Source organism: Polistes fuscatus, unplaced genomic scaffold (assembly GCF_010416935.1).
Source record: "Polistes fuscatus isolate 324 unplaced genomic scaffold, CU_Pfus_HIC Scaffold21, whole genome shotgun sequence".
Classification (NCBI taxonomy): domain Eukaryota; kingdom Metazoa; phylum Arthropoda; class Insecta; order Hymenoptera; family Vespidae; genus Polistes; species Polistes fuscatus.
Genome location: NW_025113098.1, coordinates 283,353 through 299,960, shown reverse-complemented (window position 1 = coordinate 299,960; position 16,608 = coordinate 283,353). Strand labels below are relative to the sequence as shown.

Genomic DNA, 16,608 nt, shown 5'->3' with positions numbered 1-16,608 from the left:
TACAAATCTACATTATACTTTTTCCAATTGAATTCTGTTAAATTGGTGTAATATTCTTTTTTCATTATGCAAATGAAAATGATCTTTTAATACTACTGCGCAATGCTTTCCAATGTATGTACTTTGGATATAGGATCTTTGTTTTATCTAACATAAGTACCAAAGATGATAACCCGGCACGTTTAGTAAGTATGTACCATTTACTAAATGGAAAATGACGAGATTCAAAGTAATGGATAATCCTTGAAAATGTTACAGACAGATAGAGATAGGCGTTGCTACTCTTACTATGACAAACCTACAATTTATCTTTCTAAATTCGAGGACAAAGCACGAACGAACGAACGAACGAACCTGTTGGCCATATATCAGTGAAATTTCCATCATCTCATATAACGTTAATTTTCATTTCCATCCTATTTACTTTAGACATATGACGATCATACGTATTATCATAATCGAGTTGTCTCGAAATTCGATGCGTATCTGACGTGTTACGATTCCGTTTACGTATCAAACAACAAGTCAATAATGAATCATCGATCTACTTTATTTTATTCATTAAATTGAATTATTTCAATATCACTGATGCTTTCGTGTCTTACGGAAAGATCTTAATTGTATTCTGATAAGATATTAAAGAAATGAACGAAGATGATTGGTACGAGAGTCAAGAAAAATTACAAAATTGATCAGAGTAATAACGAGAGGAAAATGATCGTATGAATTAAATAATTTTTGTAGATAAATTGATTGACGAAAAAAATATAATATTGATATCGATAACACGATGAATGATCGATCAATTTCTGGCACTAATCAATGACTAATGTAAATAAGATTTTTTTCCTTAATAAATATATAAGAAAGATTTCTATCAATCTTGGATCGTTTACTCGCACGCACATACATATATTAAAGAGAATAATCGAGTTTTTGCTTACCTGATGCACACCTGGTTGTGTGATGCACACCACGTTTTGACAGTCGGTGAAATCGAGAAGCCACGTTAATTTCACTCTCCCTCTCCCTCTCTTATCTTTGACTTCTAATCAACACTGATCGTTTTCATTTCCCGATGAAAATACTCGATTCGTTTTTCAGATAAAAATCACCTCGACAACTTTCGATTCTTGATAACGGAAGTAGCTCCTGCGAATGGGAAAATAAATCTTTGTCTTTTTCGCGACAAGGAAGGGAAACGAAAAGAGATGAAGAAGAAGCAAGACGAAGATCAAATTTTATATCAATGAGAATTAATGAGAAACTAGAATGGAAAATGCGATAATTGAATTCGTTTGTTATCGCAATCGGTGGAATTGCGAAAAGGAAAAGGAGAATGAGGATGAGGAAGGAAGAAAATGTTTGGGTGTTCGTCATTCGCGAAATGAAATACGCGACTGAGGGTTGGAATTGGACTGAGAACGGTCGACGCCCGTTGTCACACGCACCACCACGACTGCAATCTGCCGCGCACTGCGGCGCGCACCGCGCATCGCGCATTTCGGCGCGCGTCACCCACAGCGCACCACCTTGTGCAATGTAATATAATAGGCCGTTGGTAACCTAGGCCTAGGATAAGGGTTGGAACGACGCTGCGCGAACGTCCTCCCGCGAATTTATTTCCAGTTAAATTTTCCGCATAGAATTTACTACCCTACGAAGCTTCCTTCGTAGATGAGGCACGTGCCTCATCGAGAGTACTCGACTTTTCTACTCGTTATACCTGTACACATACTAAGGTATATGTACTATCTATTTTTATATTTTTTTATATTTTTCGAAATATTTTGCTTATCTTTTTTTTCCATAGAAAACAATTTTTGAACGATTTGATGAATATTTGCAAACCAATAAAATCTATTCTTTCTTTAACAGCCTTATTAATTTGTATATCAAAATTATTAATAAAATAATATATTAATAAAATAATATATTAATAAAAGTTAATTATAATATAATATATTAATAAAAGTTATTAATAAAATAATATATTAATAAAAGTTATTAATAAAATAATATATTAATAAAATAATGTATTAATAAAATAATGTATTAATAAAATAATATATTAATAAAATAATATATTAATAAAAGTTATTAATAAAATAATGTATTAATAAAATAATGTATTAATAAAATAATATATTAATAAAAAAATATATTAAAAAAAGTTATTAATAAAATAATATTATAATAAAAAGTTATTAATAAATATATTAATAAAATAATATATTAATGAAATAATATATTAATAAAATAATATATTAATAAAAGTTATTAATAAAATAATATATTAATAAAAAGTTATTAATAAAATATATTAATAAAATAATATAATAATAAAAAGTTATTAATAAAATTATATATTAATAAAATAATATATTAATAAAATAATATATTATAATAAAAAGTAATTAATAACATAATATATTAACAAAAAAAGTTATTTCAAATCAACATTTATTTAGAGATTCAAATTTTATAATGAAGAAAGTCATCATACGTTTGCTGAGGTGATAATCCAAATTATTTCGTATAAACGTATTATTGTATTTGCGATAAAATTGATATTTCTATTAGTAATAACTATTTTATTATTATTAACAATAACTTATTTATTAACGATAAGTAATTTATTTTATTCTTTCTTTTTATTTTATTCTTTCTTTTGTAAATAAAATTCAAAATAATATGTTGGTAACATTGATAAGTTGACTCTGCAGGAGACGTCATTATTTATGACGTCATTGATACTTTCCTACTTCGTTCAAGGTTATACTGAGATCGTTCTCCCCCACCGTACTTCTTTCCTTCTCCTATTCTGTCTGTCTCCCTCTCTCTCTTTCTCTCTCTCTTTCTCACTCTTTCTTTCTCTTTCTCTCTCTCTCTCTCCCATCGCAAACGTCATTCACGACAACAAAACTGGTTTCAAATTAACTGCGACTTCAGTGCTGCAGTAACAGTAAGAGTGGAAAGTGTTGCTGTCGCTTGGAAGAAAAATAAAAAACAGGTAAGATATATCATTTTGGACATATTGATCGTTTCTCGCTATTTAAATGCATCTACTATACAGAAATGCGTATCTTGGCTTTTAAAGCAAGAATAACGGCAATATCATTCGGAAAAAGTATTCTTTTCATAGTCTGATTCGACGCAAAAATGTGACACGAATTTTAGCTAAAGGATTCTCTCTCCTTTGTGTGTGCGTGTTATTTTTCGAGGTCGTTCAAAACGAAAAGCAACTCGTAATTCTTCAATGTCGCGAACATCTAACAGAGACGACGTGAGAAAAAAATTAAATTCAAACAAATATGCATCGCGAAATAAAATGTATCCTAAGAAAAGTGAGGTTAGATTTGATTAAAGTTTGGAAATTTTTCGAGGTTACGAAATTTCGAGAGTAATTTTTCGACACTAATTTTTTCCAGTTTATTTTTACGTACTTTTACGCATACCTTTTACATATTTACATCTTTGTCTATCAAGTATAATACAAACGTAAAATCCTTGCGTCATTTCTGGCGTCGAACGAAAGAGACAAATATATTTTCTTCTATTTTTTTATTTCAAATAAATTAGATTAAATTGCGATAGTGATATAAGATATAACTGTATAAGTGTATATGATTATTTTCGAAGAGATTCAACATATATTTTTATTTCAGAAAATGTTTAACGCACAGAATCTGTGGGTTACGTTAACGGCCCTATTGGTCATCGTCGCTATACCGGATGTTTCTTCATATTCAAGTAAGCATTCATTCAAATCCATAATTACATTTATCACTACTGTTTCTAACGCGAACTTTTTATCTTAATCCTGTTTTTAATTTCCTGCCGATATCACGAATAATATCGGGAAAGAGGAAACCACTAGAATAAGGGGGAAAAGGTCAACGATAAGAAGACGTAATTCTATAAAATTCAGTCATTAAATACTAGTGTTCAAGTAACAACAAACAACTACTAAAGATTAATAATAAAGTTTTTAATCTTTGATTTATAAATATATAACACGTCGACAAATAATTAAATATTGGATACATCCACTGTAATGCAATAATAATAATAATTGTATTTTTTTTATTTGATCCTACGCTTGGTAGATCTTTTCAAATTGCATGGAATATGCATTAGAATAGCGTTTAACGATTGCATTAGTACTCGTTGAATTTCTTTGGTTCGAATTAACGTTAAGGAATACTCCTAAGAGGTAGAAAATCGGGTAGAATCTAACCGCGACCTTTCCCCATCTCTTCCTCTCTCGATAATTGAAAATCGATGGTGTTCTTAAGCAAAGACGAGAGCCAGGGGGTTGAAATAGAGTTACAATTATATCAACGAAAGGTGTGGCCGACTTAACGTCCTCCCTAAAAATGCACGAAGATCGTTAAGGTACTTTTATTCCCATCAATTTACCTACGATATATTAAAAGAAAGAAAAACGGTTTTGCGCGTAATTACAATTACAACCTTGAATATCTTAACAGTTGGTTGAAATTATATTTCCGTTAAAGGCTCCATTATCGTCATTCAAGATATTTGCAAATGATCGTTTCAATCTATCTCGCTAACACTGTATATTTATTCACGTATCGATGATTGAATGATTGTCCCTATGATTTATATATCCTATATCAATCTAATTTATTTATAACTATGACGTTAACATTTCGTAGTTCCATATTTTTCTTTTTTTTTTTTTCTTCTTTTACACGCACAATAATATTATTTATTATAATAATATTTCAAATATATATATATATATATAATATTAATAATTATTATAATAATATTTAATTATAATTAATTAATATTTTTTTAATATTATACTTATTATAATAATATTTCAAACGAAATATTTCATTATAATTAATTAATATTTTTTTTAATATTATACTTATTATAATAATATTTCAAACGAAAATATATATTTTGATTTCAGAATACGGAAGGACTTGCAAGGATATTGGATGTAGAAATGATGAAGTCTGCGTTATAGCCGAAGATCCTTGCACATCTTACTCAGATAAATGTGGTTCTTATCCGACCTGCAAAAAAACCAGCAACAATGGTAAAATGAAATAAATTTTATTACAATACTTTTTTCAATGTGTTTCCACGTATTTCACATTTCATATTATATGAAATATTTCAGAATAACTATTTCTAATTTTCCCTTGTGACAGAGAACAACGCGTATATATAATTCAACATTTATTTATATTATTTTGATATGGTAATGCATTTTTAAATACTACTTTATTACCAACAAAAATATCTTTTATTACATTCCCTTCATCATATTTGAAAAATAAATAGTTACTCTGAAACATTCTGTAGGAACAATTCGTGACATTTATTTACATGTTTAACGAAATACACAATATCTGAGTTTACTTTTTATTTTTCTTTGACGCTAGATAAGAAAATCGTTGATTCATTAGCTTACATTTTAGTTCGAGTGATAAACTTCCAAGACGTTGTGAAAGACAAGCAATTAAGTAATTTGATATTGGAAATTAATCATACGAAAACTATTTATCTATCATTTTATACTTTTAATTCTTTATCGTCGACGTAATTTTACCATCTCTCTGGAATCAAAAGCACACGATTTTTGTCTTTTCTTTCCCCGGACAGGTCACCCATCGTACGTAGCCCTACCTGAGGTTATTAACACGTTCCGTGCCAAGTGTCTAACTTGTCGTTCAAGCCATTTGATGTTTAGCGCATTAAATAAATATGACTACGTGTACCACCGGTGGTACACGTGGCCTGAAGATCAAGTTCAACGTGTACCACCGGTGATGCACATGGCACGGAACGTGTTATAATTATTTAACATCCAAAATTAAACGAATAACACATTTTATACCACTGTATACCACCGGTGGTACACGTGGCCTGAAGATCAAGTTTAACGTGTACCACCGGTGATGCACATGGCACGGAACGTGTTAAACTTATAATTATTTAACATCCAAAATTAAACGAATAACACATTTTAATACCACTGTATACCACCGGTGGTACACGTGGCCTGAAGATCAAGTTTAACGTGTACCACCGGTGATGCACATGGCACGGAACGTGTTAAACTTATAATTATTTAACATCCAAAATTAAACGAATAACACATTTATACCACTGTATATAATGAACGTTGTACAATAATTTTTCGTAAAATTTTCAATTCCATATTTTACGAGCTTCCGATGAAAATTTGAATACATTCGAAGTTCTTTGAAGTGTACATATGCTTCCAAAATCTACTAACTTTCTAATTATATCTATAATAATATTATAACACTTATTACATATATATCTTTCATAAGAATTAATGACACTCGTGCATGATATTACATAATGCATGAGACCACCGTGCGCATGTGTTTTAACTTTGTTAATGCGATTCTTCTGTCACCCTTCGTGGAGTATCATTAACATGGTAATTCCTTTCCTCCAAAGTATGACAAACTTCTTTCAACGTAATGTTCAAATTACGATCGGATGAATAAGGATGCATTCATTCGAAGAATGCCAACTATTGATACAACAGCATATGAGATTACACAGAATGAATTATTTTCTTCGTAATAGGAATGATATCGAATACTAATATTACTTAAGAATGATTGGGCTTTATAATATTTTTCTACAGAGGGCAGTTGCTCGAGCATCATTTGTGACAAAAATGAATACTGCAGAACCGAAAATGACATACCAAAATGTGTAAGCAAGATTTCATCCAACGGTGGGTACCATCAATTTTTCTCATTTCATTAATATTCAAATTATTATTTCAAATCGTTAATCGAAAATCTCAATTCTTTGTACTTTTCGATATTATTGAGAGTGAAGCTTGTGAAAATGGAAAAAAAAAAACAAAAACTGATGATAACATTTTTATAATTATAATGTTATTCCCAAGATATATGCTTTAAGTTGAACATATAACAAATTAAACGGAATGCAAAGAATTGTGATTTTCAATGCCTGTATTTTACTAATTTCATTATTACTATATTTTTCATTTTAATATCGCAAATTTTTTGATATGCTTTCAAGAAAATTAACATTTTGCATGGCTATATTATTTAACATATTGACCCCTTAACGTTAAAGTAACGTTATTTGCATCATGAAAATCGAATGAAATTTTATTTACTATTTTTCCAAATCAACGGAGAGTTTTTCAATAAATTCGACAAATGTTTCTTGCTTTTTGAATATTGTTTTATCGTATAAAAATCAATTTATTTGAAATACATTTTAGAAAGTTAAATAATAAATATATATATATATATATATAAAGTAAAATTAATTAATAAAAATATTAACTTTATTTTCATTTGAATTCAGCAAATTTGTATTTACTCTTTTTTTATTATTATTATTATTTACTGTTCGCTACACCGAATAATAAAACCGATGCATAATCAAAGCTTCAGTAGGAAAATTAGTAAATAAATTTTACAATTAATTGGAAATAAAAATAACAATAAAAAAAAGATATTAACACACCGGGAACTGCTATGGAATTTGAAGTCTTTTTAAAAATATAAATTTATCATTGATAAAATCATTTTAAAAAGCACTTCTCTCGAACTTTGATCGCAAAATATTTTGGTTGTAAATTTAGGTAATGTTTGATTGAAATTTACTAAAGATATTTAGAAAATACTAGCCCCCTATACAAGCGAAACGAACAAAAGAGAGTCATTTTCAGGGTTCCAATCGGCGGGTGTCGATATTGTGAATGGTCAACAAGTCAGCAATAGTGATACTAATAAACACACGAATACCAACTCGAATACCAATCCGTACGCTAACGCGAATGCACCACCAGCCCCCGCTGATCCTGTACCCGGGGGAACTGGTTATCATCAAGTTAATACTGGTACCAATATCGGTTACCCTTCTTATCCCAGCAATGTAGGATCTTCGAATAACAACAACGGGTATCCTCCTTATCCATCAACGAATCAAGGAAATCATCCGCGAACGGATAACCTCGGTTATCCACCCTATCCAACTATGAACAGAATGCCGCAACCTGGTCAAGGATATCCTGGTCAAGGTTATCCCCCATATCCAGGACAATCTGGATATCCGCAAGCAGGGTATCCCCAACAACAATATCCAAACGGTCAACGATATCCAGTAGGACAATATCCTGGTTATCAAAATTATCCGAATCAAAATCATCGAGGATATTCCTACAATTCGAATTCTGTATATCGTAAAAATAGTAGTAACATCGGACAATCAGCATCTTTTACCACCGTTTGCTTGATTACCTTAGCTCTCATTATTTTCAATCGATCGTGATTATAAACAACTTTCGTTCGTTTTATTTTATTTTTTAATAATAAACAGTGCATTGCTATCCTGGATTCGATAAAAAAAAAGAGGCATATAACTGTTTCAAACGTATTTTATAAAATACATATAATCTTTTGCGCGAATTTTGAATAAATCTCTTTGCGTTTTAATCATAAATTATATGAAGTTACATTATATAATGAAATAATTTAACTAAGTTTCTATTTAAATGCAACTTGTACCTGATATATCGCATGATTATTTTTATATAGAAAATTTGCTATGTACATAATTTTATTTCTACACACCATGACTATTTGAAAATGCAACTTTTACAAATATGGCCTTTGTGCCTATCGTCCAATTGCTCTATTAAATAATTGCTGTCTATTCAATGCACAGTGCCTTCGTACGCGACGTATATATCTACATATATGCATGCATACGTTCATACGAGATCTATTTACGTGTATATAGATGATTGATATTCGTACACATATAATTGCTAATAAATTACCTTCAATTATACAATATATATATATAAATAATTATATACCGTTATAATAATCATAATAATATTCTTTTAGCAATTGTTAATATAAGGTAATAATGAATATATTTATATTGATATTTATAAAAAATTTATAAAATTTTCTTTTCCATATACGCACACATGCTCTGTAAATCAACATGTAATATTCTTATTTCATAAATTTATCTCTTAATATTATTGTATATGTATTTTATATATATTTATATAATATTTTTACAAATTAATACAATTCATTGAAATTTAAAAAATACTGCTTCTTAACGCTAACAACTTCAAATTATTGAAATGCTTCCATGTGAAAATTTTAATTCTTTTTTTTAACTAATTTCTTTTAATACATACTTCTTTATTTGAATATTAATTTAACATATATTTATAAAAACAAATGCAAAAATAAAGAGTAAACTTAGAATAATTAAAAAGTAAGATGTATACGTGCTGAGTGGGTGGATTTGACATGAACAAAACACTGAACGGTAAATAAAAAAATTCTTCTAAAAAGAATCTCATAATATTTCATTATTTTTGACTGGATAGTTTACTTTAAATTACTCTTTCGACATATTTTAATATAGCAATAAATTTGTTCATTATCGATCTACAATTTAACAGTACCATATGAAAGACCACGTGGTCGTGGAATGGTACAACCACCACCAACACCACCGCCAAGAGCATATGGACCTGGCAGATCATCTGGACATTCTGGATCTAGTAATACCATCGGTGATAATTCTATTTGGAATCGATTATTTGGAGATGATCGTAATCGTGGACCCAATAGCCGTCCAATCAGCAGACCTAATTCTCTACCTGCAAGAAATGATGATTATACCACTCACACTCGTATTAATAATCAAGGCCATAGAATATGGACTTTTTCTGGTTAAAATATAATTTCTCGACTTAAAAAATTGATTTTCCTTGAACTCTTACACTGCTTGTTAGTTATATAATATATTATTTTTTCAATAAATATTACTAATCTTGTTTGTTTTATTATAACGAACATATAATGTATATCTCTTATTTAAATGTAATCATGTTTACTCAAAAATATATTATTCATAGCAAACTAATTGAAAATTTGAACAGTTTCCTTCAAGCTCTGCTTATATATAAATACTCATTTCGAAATAATTAATATTTATAATAATTTATTTGATTTACAAAATGTTACATATATCAATTCACATAAAACTGTGAATTCATTCAAATACATCAGAGTATAGTATAAAGATATTTTTAATGTGTATGAAAAATACAGTTTAACTTTTAACATTATCAACCTTACGTCTTTTTAAAGTACACTTGATTTATTTAATGCTATCTATAAGTAAATTGTAAATCTTCAAGGATGTAACGCAGCATGCTTTGTAACTTTGATTTATCTTATATCACTTACAATTCTTACAACTCATAAATATAGGATATTATAAACCAATTGTAGTATCGATACACCGTAAAGATACTATAGATTCTACTGTAAAGCTCTTAAGTCCTGAATTTTTTAAATAGCGGATGTTTGTTAGCTGTCGAGGAACTCGGTGCTTTTTTATATTCATAGTAGACAGCATCATCTGCTCCTGATAGCGACGTCATATTTCCTGCCTTCATTGTAACCGATCTTATACCTTCCCCAGGAATTCTTTCCTCGTCTGCATCCATATCGCTGGCAGTAAGGACTTGTTGCAACAACTGGCCTTGATCTTCTCTTAAACCATACATTAAATCTGGTTCATCGTCCATACCTGCCAACTTGGTAATAACTTTATAAGCGTAACCTTGATTAACGAGAAATCTTTGACGTTTCCTTGAATAATTCATTTCCATAGTATCTTGCGATACTAATGTATAAAAGAAGGCATTGTATTCTTCCGCAATAGCACCTTTTTTAGCTCTCAATATACGTCCCAATCGTTGAGCTTCTTGACGCCTGGAGCCGCCATGCGAAGAAATCTGAATTAATACATTTGCTTCTGGTAAATCGAAAGAAGTATCGGCTACTTTACTGACAAATATTGTATTAACTTTTGTATTAAACTTAAAATTTTGCAATATCTGTATTCGTTCGCTTTGGCTAGTTGGTCCATAAATATAAGGTTTATTCATTTTAATAGCATAATGTTTTAATGCAAATACATTATCCGAGAAGACTATTGTTTTATCGCCACGTCTTTCGTGGTATCTAATCAAATATTGACAACTTCGAAACTTATTTGGATTCATTACATACAATAATAGTTTCCTATTTGTTTTGCATACAAGATATTCCCTATAAAATTCAGGCGTCATAGGACACCATACTTCGGCGCATTGTACTCTGGCTATGAATCCCCGCTTTTGTAATTCCAACCAATTAGCTTCATATAATTTAGGACCAATTAAGAAATTGAGATCTGCGATTTTGTCATCTTCTCGCAATAATGTAGCTGTTAATCCTAATTTACAATGAGACTGTACAATTGTTAATACTCTTCTAAACATTTTAGCAGGAATCGTATGTACTTCATCTAAAACCATAATACCCCATTCCTGTTCTTGAAGCCATCGCATAGTTTGCTCGGCCTCCCAGGAACGTTTTTGCGTATGCGTTATCATAGAATAAGTAGTAATTAAAATACCACAACCCATAGGTTTGTCTTTGGCTTCGCTAGTAAATCGACAAATCATAGAATCATCAGCAGTAGACCACATTTTAAATTGCTGTTTCCATTGTTCCACAGATACTCCAGAATTACAGAGTACCAAAGCACGCTTTCGTACCGTACAACAAGCTGTTACGCCAACTAAACTTTTTCCTGCGCCGCATGGCAAAACTATAACGCCTGATCTAGCACGTCCGTTGCCAAACATTTTGCGCAAACTTTTCTCTTGATAAGGTCTCAGAACTGCTGATGGTTTTAAATCAATATTTATATCAGGATTTACATTATCATTGCGAAAATCATATTCTGCTAGTAATGGATACTCCAATTCTATACACCTTTTCTGTATAACTTCAATTTTTTCTTGATTTACTTCAAAGCTAACTGTTTTTAATTCTAATTCTTCTTCTTCGTCTTCATCTTCTTTATCAATTTTTTCATAAAATGTAGTTATATCTTCGGGAATAGCAGCCATTTCTGATGGCGTTTGATCGACTTTGGTTTCAGGAGCAGGTTGCTTAGCAGCGGTAACTGCTTGAGCGCTTGGTAACGGTTTAGCACCAAATTTTATACTCTTTCCCTTATTTTCAATGTTCGTTGTAATTTCATCTTTCTCTAAATCGTCTACATTTTTTCTTAATCTGCATTGCTGTATAACAGGATCCTTCAAAAGTGTTTGTAATACTTCTGGAAATGGAGATTCCACAAAATACTTGTTACGCTTTAGTACAAGCTTCACTTTTCCATACGACAATGTACATAACTTTATAAATTCTACAATACCATTAGGTATACTAGTTTTGCTCAATCTTTTCAAATATTCTATTATATCATGCGTTTGAAGGCCCACGCTAACAGCAGCATACAAAGAATACGCCGTTAGTTTATATTCATGAATATGTTCTGGTCTACAAACAGGTTCCGATATTGCTATCAAAAAGTCATGCGCATGTTTGTAAACCGGTGAAAAAGATTCTAAGAAAATATGTCCATTTGGTGCTACCCATAATGGCCTAGATTCACAGTCAGGTTTTAACGTCATTTGTGAACGATAATCTTTGGCACCAAATTCATCTTCTAAAACACCATCATCTTGTTTTTCTATATCAGTTTTAGCAGCATCCGGAATTCCTTCTGTTTCTACAACATCGGTAGAATCATCATCCATACATTCTTCGTGATCTTCTTTCCTTTTCTTCCATTTGCCTCTGTCATTATCTTTTTTAAAACGTTTTGGTGGCGCCATTCTTGAAACAAAATTCAAATTTCAATGAAAACCTACAAGAACAAGACCTCAGAGAAAACTAATCTAACCAACTTATTTGATCGTCTTAGAAATAAACACGGAATACACTAGCGCCCTCGCATAGTGGTTGCTTGTGGCGCCCTCGCATAGTGGTTGCTTGTGGCGCCCCTTTTGTTAAAACATTTTATTAAAATAAACAAATTCTCACATCAGCTGTATTTGATTCCATTTAGAAGTTGATACCCTTAAACGAGGATTCTCATGAATTTGTAAAATCGTCCAAACCAACGAAATTCTCATCGATCGAGGGATAAATGAAAATGAAGCGTTCCAAAAGTGAAATAATAAATGCTACGGTCGAATCGTATTTAAAACGGCGTCATTATCAGGTAAAATTTGTGGTTAAGTTAACAGATTGCTTAAATACTATAACATAACCCTAATTATTTGTTTATTTACATAGCAAGGTGGTGAATTTCTTTATAAATCCGATCAATCAATTTGCCAAACCGGCGATGAAATGACTCTTAACGCAACAGTTAAATTGGGCATATCCCGAGATAATTCAATTGTCTTCAGTGCTATTACTATCGATACAGTTGCTGCTGATCAAGCATACGAACGGTTTGTCTATTCATTTCTTTTATTCGTTATTTTTGTAGCAATCATTCGTAAGCATTATTATCAAATTCAATTTTATTTTTAAAACATTTTCCCATCTTTCAAATACCAAAAAACGGTGTGATATCTCCAATATATATACACACATATATTTACATTTGAAAATGTTTTAGGTTAAAAACATGGGTAAATTTCATACTTAATGATAATATAAAAACAGAACTGAGAGGCCTTTTGTATCCAGTATTTTGTCATCTTTATTTAGAAATGTTACACGCTGGAAATAAACAAGCCGCGGTACAATTTTTAAAATCTCATCAAGGTGACTTTATTAGCGAAACGGAAAAAAGTTTTTTAGAAGAACTTTCCGGTGTCTTCTCTATACAAGATATTGAATTAAGGCCATTAGTAAATGCATTTAGAACTAGGAAATACAAAGTGGATATATCAGATGTAGCTCATGTATGCCTTCAACAATTTCTTAAAAAGCATGGGCATATAACATTGATGCAGGTAACGTGTCGTAATCATATTTGTTAGATATAAATCTGACACTGTATTTGCTATATTGTTTTTTTTTACAGATAATAAATACACACGTTTCTATAATTAAGAAAGTAGATTCTATTCCAATGGATACGGATTCAAATGAAAGTAAAGGGCAGCGCTCTGAAATTGGAATTAATGGACACGTAGAGCAACCATGCGGAACTGGAGTTGACCGTGAAATGCGGGAATTACAAGAGGCTATACGACTGATACAAAATAATACTTGGCAGCCATTACGCATGTTTACCGTTAACAATGCTATTGAAAAGTAAGTTTATATTATCAATAAGTCTTTTAAATGTAGTAATTACTGAGCAAATAATCTAAACAATAAGTTATTTTATAATCAAATATTATATATATATTATATAAATGTTATTATTTTTTTAAATATATTTTTCAATTTTCAGCGCAAGCTGTGGAATAGTAGCATCTAATTTAGATAAAGTAGCTGTAGGATTCAGCACCGCTGAAATAAGATTATGGGGTACAAGCGAAACAGTACTGGTCAAGCCAGATTTTAGAGAACCATCTGTAACTCTTGCTCGTCATGCCTCACCTTCAAGTAAATGGAGCGAAAACAATCTCTTTAAAGATGAAGCTGGAGCGATAGTATTAAGGGGACATACCGATGTAATACACGATATGCGATTTATTCCAAGTTCAGATCTTCTCTTAACAGTATCTAGCGATAAAAATATGCGAGTATGGAGATTACAGGATTATACTTGCGCTGCTATATATAAGTACGTATAGTTCTTTAATAACTGTTTTTGTCTTTTCTCTATTACAATGTATGTAATAACGAATTTGTGCACTTTGGACGATATGACCTGCTTTATTAACAACTTATTCATAATTTATTAATAATCCTTAAAAAAGAAAATACTTTCAGATTCATCTTATATATTTGAACTCAACGTTGCAAGGTTGTAATATATGATTATAAAAAAAAAAATAAATTAATCTTGCAAAAGATTATAAAATGATGAGAAAAATCAATAAGTAAGTAACATAGCATAATTTAAACAATATTATTATGAATTGATTTGTGACTCTTTTCGCATGTAATTATCACTGAATATTTTATCGTTAGCACACAGAATTAAGTATGTCATAATATATCATTATAAAAACATAGTGAGGATACATACATTCTTATTATTGAAAATATTCGTATACATGTGTTTCTTTATATTAAAAACGAGCTTTATTACTTATTATACAATCGAAAATTGCAAATATTAAACAGGTCATGAAATTCAAATGCTCAAATTCGGCAATAATTTATATATTGTACATTACTGTGATATTTATTTTGAATATAATTTATTTGAAAATATCTTTTAGGAATAAATAATTAAATTTCTTTTTTCTAGCGGACACAACTATCCTATATGGTGCATGGATACTAGTATATTTAATTTATATATAGCAACTGGATCTCACGATAGAACAGCAAAATTATGGTCTTTAGATAGGAAATTTCCTTTAAGAATATTTGCAGGCCATTTTTTAGATGTAAATGTGTGTACAACTTTGTTAATATTATTATTATTATTATTATTACTACTACTACTACTATTACATATCATTGAAAAAAGAAGAAAAGAAATTCTTGCAATATAATAACATCATTTTCAGAGTATAAAATTCCATCCAAATGCTCGTTATTTAGCAACAGGATCTGCGGACAAAACAATCAGATTGTGGGACAAAGATGATGCAAGTTTGTTAAGAGTATACGTTGGGGCTCAATCGACTATTTATAGTTTAGCTTTTAGTCCGAATGGAAAATATTTAGCTGCTGCTGGTAAAAATCTTTATATAACAAATATACCATGTAATCGTATTATTTCATGGTGAGTACTATCATTCATTAAATGATAGTACTCGCCTCTGCACATGTGTACTATTTATAAATTTTTATTTCATTTGTTTTATATAGGAGATGATAAGTCTATCGCAATTTGGGATCTAGCAACTAGTTCATTATTAACTGAACTTAAAGGTCATCAAGATACAATCATAAATGTAGATTGGAGTTTAGATGGGCAATATATTGCTAGTGCCAGCGCAGATGGTATAGTTCGCTTGTGGTCCACGCAAGATAACATTTTAGTTTCTAATAGGTAAGTGTAATTTGCTTAAATATTTACAATTAGTAACAATGATTTAATTGTAACTATTGATTAATTAATTCATTTGTTTCGCAGTGGATCAAAAACTTCATCGAACAAAACAGAGAATTTTCAAACATATTCGACATATTGCTCGAGTATTCTTTCTCTTCGATATTATAAAAAAAACAATACATTAATATGTATCGGAACTACATGAAACATTTATTATATTAATAAAAGCTCCATAAAATGACAATATATGGTACAAACTTATCTTTAATCTCATAGTATATCAATTAACATGCAATTAGAGAAAGTAATTGATAAGATAAGCAGTAAACGTTTAACTAAATTTCATTTCTGTGAGATATATTGTGAAAAGTCTTTATAATAATCTATATGCAGTATAAGGAACAAATTATGACAATTTATATATGTAATCCTATAAAAAAAAAAAAATAACCAAAAATGTATTTTAAATATTATTTTAAAAATATTATTTGCATTGAATTCATAATACCCTCCCTACTTGTAATT

General features: G+C 30.1%; 4 protein-coding genes across 7 annotated transcripts in view; 2 read left to right on the top strand and 2 right to left on the bottom strand.

Annotated features, from left to right (window-relative positions):
• LOC122517771 (voltage-dependent calcium channel gamma-7 subunit) overlaps positions 1-1,452 on the bottom strand; it is a 29,325-nt gene extending 27,873 nt beyond the window's left edge. For all 3 annotated transcript variants that reach the window (XM_043636326.1, XM_043636327.1, XM_043636328.1), the window contains exon 1: positions 945-1,452. The gene's annotated coding sequence lies outside the window, so the exon portion shown is untranslated. The remainder of the gene's footprint in view (positions 1-944) is intronic.
• A 1,453-nt stretch (positions 1,453-2,905) lies between these two features.
• LOC122517775 (uncharacterized protein DDB_G0283357-like) lies at positions 2,906-8,347 on the top strand. The gene is made up of 5 exons (XM_043636333.1): positions 2,906-3,013; positions 3,669-3,753; positions 4,949-5,077; positions 6,668-6,760; positions 7,736-8,347. The coding sequence occupies exons 2-5, from the start codon at positions 3,672-3,674 to the stop codon at positions 8,335-8,337; spliced, it is 906 nt and encodes a 301-aa protein (XP_043492268.1). The 5' UTR covers positions 2,906-3,013; positions 3,669-3,671; the 3' UTR covers positions 8,338-8,347.
• Positions 8,348-10,113: 1,766 nt separating this feature from the next.
• Positions 10,114-12,913, bottom strand: LOC122517761 (general transcription and DNA repair factor IIH helicase subunit XPB). Its single transcript, XM_043636309.1, has one exon. The coding sequence runs from the start codon at positions 12,776-12,778 to the stop codon at positions 10,379-10,381; it is 2,400 nt and encodes a 799-aa protein (XP_043492244.1). The 5' UTR covers positions 12,779-12,913; the 3' UTR covers positions 10,114-10,378.
• A 75-nt stretch (positions 12,914-12,988) lies between these two features.
• LOC122517763 (TAF5-like RNA polymerase II p300/CBP-associated factor-associated factor 65 kDa subunit 5L) lies at positions 12,989-16,327 on the top strand. 2 transcript variants are annotated; one of them, XM_043636312.1, is made up of 9 exons: positions 12,989-13,167; positions 13,242-13,402; positions 13,573-13,912; positions 13,984-14,216; positions 14,359-14,694; positions 15,328-15,475; positions 15,593-15,761; positions 15,897-16,080; positions 16,165-16,327. In XM_043636312.1, the coding sequence occupies exons 1-9, from the start codon at positions 13,093-13,095 to the stop codon at positions 16,286-16,288; spliced, it is 1,770 nt and encodes a 589-aa protein (XP_043492247.1). In that variant the 5' UTR covers positions 12,989-13,092; the 3' UTR covers positions 16,289-16,327. The 2 variants fall into 2 exon arrangements, with proteins under 2 accessions (XP_043492247.1, XP_043492248.1); XM_043636313.1 differs by lacking the exon at positions 12,989-13,167 and having other exon boundaries at positions 13,325-13,402; positions 13,573-13,585; positions 13,665-13,912.
• Positions 16,328-16,608: the final 281 nt, after the last annotated feature.